Genomic DNA, 10771 nt, shown 5'->3' with positions numbered 1-10771 from the left:
GGATTGAAAACTGTCCATCAAGGTTAAAAAGAAAAGAAAAGAAAAGAAAAGAAATATAATGGAGTGTCATGAAGGAAGGCTTCATTTGATATATACATATATAGCCAATTCATATATATTTTGTTAGGGCTTGCAATATAAACAAGCGAGGTGTCTTGGATTTGTACATTTAAAAGAAATAAAATAATTTAACAATTTTATGTAATAAATTAACAAAAATTGTTTATGACTATATAATAAGACCAAATACAAGCATCACTTTCAAGTCAACAATGGATGGTTTATTCAAATAAACAAACTGAATACTTTTCCTTTAAATTAGATGAACAAACTTTAATAAATGAAAGTAGTACACTTATTCAATCTCAATCCACTAAGAAACAAGCAATTACCAATCACCATAATAACTTACTTAGACCTTCAAAGCCACACAAAACACCAAGAAGACAAAGAATTGGAAACAATAATTAGGGACATTGGAAGCCAGATGGAACTTTCTTTGAGCAGACGTTAAGAAGCAAGCTGAGGGAAACTGGGATATTAAGGTTGATGCCCAAAACGTTAGCTTTGAGTGCTGTGCAAAGGCAAACAACAGCTTCAAGATCAGCAAGGCCTTGGAGAAGGGAGCAGCATGGTTGCACTGGGGGCGAACCAACAGTTACATTGACTAAACCAAGCACCTCAGCACAGACACCTAACTTAAGGGTATCTTGGGGGCATTTGCCTGAGGGGGATGGGGAAGGAGTAGGCTTTGGTTTTGGGTTGGGGGAAGGGCAAGAACCGCAAGCACTGACTAGAGAAAAGAAGAGAACGTTGAGGGCAAAGAAGAGGGCAAGCGATGCTGTTCTTTTTGAAGCCATCTTGCCTAATGTACAAGTTATAGTATGGAGAATTTGGAGTGAAGGAAGGGGGTTTTATAGTGCTTTAAGAGCACAACTCGGTTGTATTATAATGTAAGCTTAGTTAATAAACTTTTACCATAAATCAATTTAATGTTTGCAATTTGAATTGATTGAGGTGGAGATTTACACCAAAATATTAGCAAGTCCCAGCCTCTAATGGTGGAAGAAACTGGGACCCTCAAATCACTTAATCTATCTATATCATTCATCCTAATAGCCTTATTATTAATCTAATATTGGGACAGATTTTAATAGTCTTCTAAACAATGGTAGCTAATACTTTTTTTTTTTTTATTTTACAAAATATCTTCTCTGGCTCTGTTCCGAACTAGGATAGTTACAACTCACAAAAGCTAACTGCTGAAGACAAAATGGATCCAGATTCAGAACAACATAATTACTTCGCTGTTGAAGTATAGCTTGCCAGACCTTCATCTTATTCTTGGGTTTCATTTTTTGTTTTGTTTTGATTTCGCTATATTCCAATCTGACTGTATCATGTATGTTATCCAACCAAACCCATATCTTTCACATTGAACTCCAATTTCAAGATCCCAATACAACTTGCTGTCAAAAAACTTAACTGCAATGAGCTAATGCAACTAGAAACGTTCAGAGTCTTCATTATTTAATCCTTTAATTTTCCTCTATAATAATACCATTGAGATTGCTCGTAGTTACTGCTAACAAACCGATTTTGTTCCTATTCTTGGCACATTGTCAATGGAAGTTTTCAAGCTTGAAAAACAGGATTGAAGTGTCACGGGTAAGCACCTAGAGACCTACCATGGGTTCCACAAGAGATCCATTTGGAACTGTGCCCTCATTTGAAAAAGAAATCATTCCATTTACATTAATATACATTTAATTGTCATTACCAGGTGATTTTTTTCCCTTCTTTTTCACACATTGATTGGAAACCGGATGCTTCTCTCGACTGCAGAAACTACTGAAACCTAACCAAGTCCACATTCATTTTATCTTCAAACTTAAGGTTGGTTTACTTTTTGCCACGACTGCTTGTGGAGTAATGAATTATTAAAAGAAAAACATAAAATAGCCTCATGTTCCAGCGGTGGTCCAGGTGGATATATATGTATGCATTGAAATAACTTGGAAGTTATCTGCTTTCACATCTTGTGGGTAAACTTGACAGACAATCTTTAGCTTTATTCCCTTTGATGTGATTCAATATACGATAAATATTCTACTTGCCGACCATATTCCTCCAAATATTGTATGTATTTGATTATGAGACATCCAAATATATAAGTAGAAAAAAGTAATAATGTAAAAGTATATTTATATAGAAAACAAAAGAAATTTTGGTTGAAACAATAAATCTAAGTCTTTGTTAGATTTTGATGTCTTAATTTAAATTCCATGAATTCATTTTAGATATAAATATTTTATATATATATATAGTGTTCATAATAATATTTATTATTCATTACATCAACTCAATAACACATTTTAATGTACATTGCCGATAAAGTATTTGATACACTATTAGTGGAATATTTAAAGTCTACAAGCAAGGTTAGAAGGTTAACAAGTATTTTATAAGGTATAGTAATATATATATAAATATTTTAAAGTTATTTGTGGAATTAAAAAACTATATTACCTGCATTTTAGACTTTATTCTTTAAAGAAGACATTTTGATCTAATAGACTTCCATGTGAACAATTTTTGAAAAAAAATTCCATGTAAACATTATCTCTTTCCTTAAGCCATGGTTAAAAGAGTCAATTGATTTCCCTTTTTACAATTTCATTTCATTTGAGCATTTCCAGGAAAAAGTATTATACATGGAGACTTCAAATTGGGAAGAGAAGAAAATAATCAAAATCAAACATGAAAAAATAAAAAAAAGCAAAATAATTTCGATCAAGAGAATAAAAGAAGGATTTGAAATGAAAATTGTGTGTGTGTATATATATATATATTGAAACCATAAAAAGTATCATCTAATCTTCACTCAAACTCACTAAAACATGGCAGTTACCGATATAGAAGTTCCAGATTCGGTCATTTGATTGCGCACAAATATATGATCTTTTATAGATTGAAAATCTGATGTATTGTTCGTAAGAGTAAAAAAAATATGGTAAAGCTTTGATCATCCAATGATGGCTGCCATGGATGAACATCATAACCCAACAATCTTATCTCCTAGGATAGTTATAGAATCCCAGATTTGTTTTCAATTGGCCTTTCGTGTGTTCAATTTTCATTTGAAATAATTTTTAATCCAAATTATTTTGTCTTCTTCTCTTGCCAAAAGTTTGTGTGCATAAGTTTCCATGGTGAAATGAAAGAAAAGAAAAAGATGGTTGTAACTATGGCTTGACGAAAGGAGATGATGACATGAAGGTTGAGTAAATAAAAAATGTCTTATTTTAAGAATAAAATGTAAATGCAAAAAACTGGAAGATAGACACCATTACATGATAATTACCATATTAAAAGAAATATATGTCGTTTACACAACTTGGAACTTTATATTAATGTTCCTACAATAAAATTTCCCTTTTTTCAATAATTCGATTAGCAAGATCTTGCTTTAACTTGTCAACAAAGAAACAAGTAAAGCAAATTGATTTATATATATATTGGATTGGAGCTAATTCTGTAATACAAACAAATGTGGTAGCCCTCCAAAACGCTTGCTATAGTATGTATGAATGCGGTTCTTTCGTTTAAGTAAATCTTTTCCATTTTCAAACCATAGCAAATAAAACAGCTATGCTATTAATTTGCTGAAATAGTTTGAATGTCCTGAGTTTTGATAAAAGAAGCAAGACGTAAATATAAAATGTCATTTGATTTATGACTCCCATTAGAAATTCACATAAAAATTATTTGAAATTTTGGTTACAATCATAAACCTAATTGTTTATTATATTTATTATGCATCGTGTTTCAACTCCAAATCTCATTATGATTTACTTTTTATATGAAAGAGACAAAGCATCCTCATAAAATTATAATTAAATTTCATATATATATATAAGAGGATACTTTAATAATTTCATAACTCAAGTAGGAATACTTTTAACCATGATTCCAATCCAAATAAAGTTACAATGCATGCAACAAAATTCCAATCCAAATAAAGTTTTGTTTGTTTTTTTGAGTTAATTTATATTTAATATCTCAAGTGTTGGATATAGTGGTAATACATATTACAATTTTATGGGAGAATTTAAGTTTAAACCTTAAAAATAATTTTATCAAGAGAGGCAAGCACAAACTCAAAAAAATTAATCTACATGAAAATACATTAATTCCGAGAAAAAAAAAGAAGCTTTGAGGGATCTCAGTCCTTTTAAATTCTCTCATAATTTTAATTTTTTTTATATATATAGCATGTATCATTTAAAAATATGATAAAATTATGTCTGGTACTCCCAAATTTTAATTTCACATTCTTTTTATAAAGTTTGTAAATTCATTCGATAAATTAGTAATATTTTGGTTGATGCCCCATCCATTTTATTAGCTTTATTCTCTTTATTACCTTTCAATTGAATGAATGCATTTCCATTAAATACTATATCATATTCTTTATTATATGTTCACAAGAGAAACACAAATAAGAAAATCTAAACCATTCCTAACAACTAATATAAAATCAGCTTTAAGAATATTACAAGTAAATGTAAGTGTATTTGCCCAAAGAAGGATGCTCTGAAGTTCAATGTTGGTGGCTCTTCTAGTGGAAAGTTGGGGACATTCAGATGTAGCCATGTTTATGCGTCGAATTTTGCAGAGACAATTGCTATTAAAGTTGCTTTAGAAGCATTTGATGTTGGATAATGTAATTTGAAGCTTCTAAATGTGTAAACATGTTATTTAGAAGTATTTGATGTTTGCTAGTGTAAACTTGCTATTTGTTCATGTGATCAGATTTGTTTTATCCGATTTTGTATATATGGATCACAATTAGGTTAGGGGTGTTTGAACATTTTTAATATATATAGTGTTTTAATAGTTGTAAATGAAAAGTTACAAGTAACTTAAAGTTATATCACTTGATTATTAATCAAGAGTTATCACATTTCATAGTGACAAGTTATGTCTCTTAAAATAAAAAATTTATATTACTTTATTATATCCTCAATGCTCCGGTCAATGCTCAGTGGACTATTTCTATTAGTGCAAAACATTGACAATCATTGAGCTTTATTATATCCTCAAGGTTCATTGGCCAGTAGCTCTTTTGTACATCATAATATAAGTGGGGGCGAATAGAACCTTAATTAAAGTGACATTGATACTCACCTTGAAGCCTTCATTAATTTCTCATAAGTTCATTTTTATCCTTACACCAACAATTTTAAGGTTCTATATTTTGCAATTTATGAGAATTGTCTATATTTACTGTGCATTCACATGCCACTACAAGCATGGTACTACGAGGATGGCTATCAGGAATGAGACAATATTGAGATCATTGATCTTGTCAAATTTTGATTTATAAGAGATCTTTATCGCAAATAAAGGCATGTCATATTTATTGTTTTACTTTGCATTAAATAGATTTCAATCATAATGTGTTTATTGAACAATATTATGCAAAAGGATGTTGGTGTCTTGTGTATCAATTAGTTGACAAAAATCAAATGCTAGTTTATCGTATGCATGACATTTTAAAATGCATGATTGTGATTAGAATAGAAGTATATAATATATATCATATATCATTTAATAAAGAAAGAAAGAAGATGGATGGAATGAAGAAGCACGGTAAGGAAATGATCTATTAATGGATTGAAACAATAGTTTTGTTTTGAATGGTGATGACACAATTCAAACATTAGTTGAACAGATATCTATCCAATAGAAACATTATGACCATTCAGGAAAACTATAACACCCCAAAACCCAGCCTAGAAGTTTAGACCGAATCTCGGAGGTTACATTGATCACCAAAATGATCGTAGCAAAAATTTAAAAAACATATGGTATTTAAGTTACGAAAAAATCTCTGTTGTAAAATCTTGATATTACAAAAATTTTAGTGCAAAAGACGCTTACGTGCGTAAAACCCAAAATTCTTACCACAATATTCAAAATAAAACTTACAATTCAAACCGTTTATCTATAAAACTCAGATTTACAGAAAATACTTTATTAACTAATTTTAAAAATGTGATGCTTCAGAGACCTCCATCATGCTGAGTCCAGCATCAGAATATGAAAATGTACCTGCAAGGGGAAACACTAAGGAGGTGAGCTACACGAGCTCAGTATGAGTTCTACACGATTAATAACAGATTTACAGAAGAGAATTCCAAATAACAGTTTAATAGCAAAACAAACTTACAAAGATATATAGAAATAGAAGATAAATTTGAGATTAATATCCCAATAGAACGTAACAAACAAGCACACTACATCATAGACAGAGACTCAACTAATAACACGTTAATGGGTCGGTGCCAAAACACTTATCATCACAAACACGGTGTTACCAAACATCATTACACACAAGAACAATCACAAATGATAAGTCAAACAGACAGAATGCAGACAAAAAAACTTACACCCAAATACTTAAATAGATGCTTATGAATGCAGTCAAGTAGTGAAAACCCACCCACCCAGCCAAAACACCTTTTCGTCCTCCGATTACACCCTAATAGAGCATAGGACCATGAAAGGCCCATCCAAACCTACACACCATGTATGTGGACTAAGCCACTCAGATAATAATACACAGCAAAGCTGACGTATCTACAGTACAGTGCATTGTGGTAAACCGCTGTACAAACATGTTTCAGTTTAAACTGCCAATCAGATAATAGTACGCAGCAAAGTTGACGTACATGCAATACAGTGCGGTAAACCACTGTATCGATAATTTGCAGTTAAACTATCAGATCTTATCAAAATCACTCTTTTTTCACTTCACAACCAAACCCCAAATAATTTTATGCAAAAGTATGTATGCAAACAGGCATACATAATCAAAATACAAAATTTCCAGAAAGTTAGTTGGACACAGAAACTCACATCTCACATCTAGACAATCAATTACAGAATTCTAGTGCAGCTACAGAATCCACATCACATACAATCTCCCATACACCAATCAAATAGATTCAGAAATGCGTACACACATTATCTCAGATTCTGAATCAATTTCATAATAACATTGAATAACCCTCAACGAGTTGCTGACATAAAGCTGTAACAACGAAAACTCACAAGTCAAAGCCAAAACAAAGTCCCGACCACCCTTACTGTAATAGTCCGGTTTCAACCCTAATCGGAACAGTGGTTTCGAGACCACAAATCTGAGTCAAAAAAGTATTTAAATATTATTATTTTTTGTTTATACTGTGTGAATTTATATCCATGAAATTTTCGTGTTTTAATTTTGTCGTTTGAGTGTCAATTTAATAAAAAGGCTTAATCGCGTAAGATGAAAAAGTTGATAGTTAAATATGTAAGGGCCAAATTGTTGTTTTCTTTATAGCATGATATATTTATGATGCAATTAGACCATTTAATTTATGCATGGACACTTTTGGACATGATTTAGTGGAAATGGAATAAAATTATAAAGGTTAAAAATGGAAATGAATAATTATATGATAATTAAATAAAACAAAAGCATAAATTAAAGCCATTATCATCTTTGTTGGCCAAATATATCAATGAAAGAAAATCATCCATGGCTTTTAAGGTTTTGGCTACTATCAAGCTTAATTCAAGGTTCGTTTTTGTTCGATTTTTGATAATTTTTACGTTTTTGAGATTGTTGCTATGAAATCTACAAAGCCCATGTTTTAATTTTTGAATTTGAGAATGATTTTGTGTTTTGCTATTGATGATAGTTTGTTATTTTTGTTATTTGATGCTAGAAAATAAAAGATATGTGATAGATTATAATGTTTTGTCTTTGGATTTTTGATGAATTTGAGTAATTTGGGCTAAATTGTGAAAATAATATTTTGAGGGACTAAAATGTGAAATAAATGAAATTCATTGACTTGTATGAGCATGAGGAATATTCGGCCTAAGCATGAAATAGTGAAATTATGTGTATATTGTGTTTTGTGAAATAAGGACTAAATTGTGAAAAATGTAAATTTTAGGGGCTTAAGTGCAAAATGCCCTAATTATGTGTTTGTGTTTTAAATTGAATGGAATATGTTATTGAATAGCCAATTTTGAATATGTTTAGATCAAATGGAATAATTGGTTCAAAGTATAGTAAAGTTTTCACTGAGTGGAGGTTCAATCGTAAGACATCTTCATTTATGCAATCGATTTCCAAGATTATCAAAATCTAGAATATTCTGAAAATGGAGGGATCATTGGAACATTTTCAAAATATATATAGTGAAGTTATCATATTTCATAATGACAAGTTATGTCTATTAAATTCAAAAATTATATCACTTGATTATTAACAATGAATCATGATTATTCAAGGAGACATCTATTGCATCATTATGTTTATTGTTAAAAGATGTGACTATCCATTTAGATAGTTGTGTTCTTATAAAGAGACATGAGAACTCTTATAAATAAGAGTCAAATTTCATTTGTTTGACAAACCAAAAAAACACATCAAAAGTTGAGAAACAAAAGTTTCTTTCTATTCTGCCCCATCTTCTAATATTCCTAGATTGTTCTACAAAGAATTATTGCAGAAGTTCTTTATGGAAATTGATATTCTTACTATGGTTTGATCAATGCTCAGTGGACTATTTTCGTTAGTGCAAAACATAGATAGTCATTGGGCTTTATTATATCATCAAGGTACATTTGTCCATAATTATTTTGCACGCCATAATATAGGTGGGGGCGAATAGAACTTTAATGAAAATGTCATTGATACTTGTCTTGAAGCCTTCTTAATTTCTCATAAGTTCATTTTATTCCCATATTGCAACAAAGGGTTAGGATGATAACATTGATAAGGACCTAGCCAATTAGTTGATTTAGATAAAGATTTTCGATCAAGCTTTAGATAATGCTTGAATAAGAATTGAGTTTTAAATTAGCTTAGAAGTCATTATAAATAGAAAATGAAGGTTGTAACCAAATGTAAGCAAAAAATAAAAAAAATGAGAAAAGGAAAAGAAAAGAAAAGAAATTCATAATGCAAAATTAGTTTCATCCTATTCTCTTCTCTAAAATTGTTTTCTTTCTTCCTTATTCTTCCAACAAAAAGGCATTAAAACTTGATTATGTAGTATGAGAGGTGACAGATAATGGAATGTTTCAATTTCAGTTTCATCATCTTACCAAGGAGAACTATGAAAATTGATGTCTTTGTATGAAAGTTTTATTTGGCTCACAAGATATTTGGGAGGTTGTACAAAATGGTTATGATCTTTCACAAAATGAGTCATTATTATTTCAAAATAAAAAGGATAATTTGATGAAGATAAGAAAGAACAATTAACAAGCTTGACATTTATAAAAGTGACCAATGCCACTGCCAAAAAAAAAGAATAATAAAAAAAAGATTTTGCAAAGTTCTTTCTAAAGAGTTGACAAATTGAGGGAGGCAAGGCTCCAAACATTATGAAATGAATTTAAAGCTTTGTGAATGAAGGAATCCAAGATAATTTTAGATATTATTCATGGGGTTGGCTATTGTATTTGTGTGACTGAAAGTATGAACTTTCAATTATATATGTGTGAAACTTAGTATGATGTCCTCAACCTCCTAAAATTATATTTGTTCACGTACTTTAAATCACATTATCTTAAAATTCCATTATAGACTCCATAATGAAAATTATCATCCACAAAACTAGTAATTGATAAATTATATAATTTCATAAAGGGATAAATCTCAAAATTATACATGAATTTTGATTTAATGTAAAATTGTATACATGAACTTTAATTTGGTGCAATTATACACATGAAACTCTAATTGTGGTTCAAATGTATACTTGAAACTTTAATTTTGATTTAATCATACACATTTTAAAAAAATAAATACATCAATTTATTTTTATATTGGATAAATATAATTATTGATGTGTACAATATATAAACATAAAATAATGTTATATTAATAATTGTGTTAATAATTTAGAAGAATTGGATCAAATCAAAATTTCATGTATAAAATTGTACAAATCAAAATTTATGTATACAATTGCACATTAAAACCATAGTTCATGTATAGTTTTGGGATTTATCCCTTTCATAAATGATCTATAACCATGCTCAATTTCCATCAATGATATAATACCTTTAAGAGGATATATTGACTCTTTGTGAGAGTCATGATCTCTTATAAGCAATGTTACACCATGCACCAATTGTATACCCAACGTTAGAGGCGAAGTTAGGAATTTTATTTAGGGGACTAAAAGTATAAAATTTTGAACAAACCAGGGCTAAAATTTTGTGTTAAAAATTTTTAAATTGCATTATTAAATTTTTTTAGAGGGCAAAGAAATAAATTATCCATTCATTCAAAAGTTAAAAGCTTAAATGGAAAGATTTTACTTTTGAAAGGAAAATTTTTCGCATTTGACTAAGGATGGGCCAAGGCCCTTGCTTGCACCTCTAGTTTTACCACTACCCATCCAACGTACTTAATACTATACTAGTTTGAAACACTTTAACCTTTTGTACATCAAACTATACTATAGCTATATACTTGATTTGGACTAAAGTTAATACACAATGAACACTACAAATAAATTAAAATTTAATCAGAGGTCCAATTTAATGTATTATGAAGTTAATATATCTTTAATTTTATTTGGGAAATAAATTTGATTCAATCCAAAAAATCCCATCACTAATGATGCTTAATAAAATAAAATAATCCTAACATAACTTACATGTTTAGCGTAACTCATGGTTATGATCACAAACT

General features: G+C 29.8%; 1 protein-coding gene across 1 annotated transcript; it reads right to left on the bottom strand.

Moving 5' to 3' along the window:
* Nucleotides 1–259: 259 nt before the first annotated feature.
* On the bottom strand, nucleotides 260–1005 carry LOC107929333 (14 kDa proline-rich protein DC2.15). Its single transcript, XM_016860731.2, has one exon. It carries the CDS (start codon nucleotides 858–860, stop codon nucleotides 468–470), a length of 393 nt encoding a protein of 130 aa, XP_016716220.1. The 5' UTR covers nucleotides 861–1005; the 3' UTR covers nucleotides 260–467.
* Between the last annotated feature and the right edge of the window lie 9766 nt (nucleotides 1006–10771).

This window comes from Gossypium hirsutum, chromosome D08, assembly GCF_007990345.1.
Source record: "Gossypium hirsutum isolate 1008001.06 chromosome D08, Gossypium_hirsutum_v2.1, whole genome shotgun sequence".
Lineage (NCBI taxonomy): Eukaryota > Viridiplantae > Streptophyta > Magnoliopsida > Malvales > Malvaceae > Gossypium > Gossypium hirsutum.
Note: the sequence above shows the minus strand (reverse complement) of the source record. Positions and strands in the feature narration are given on the sequence as shown.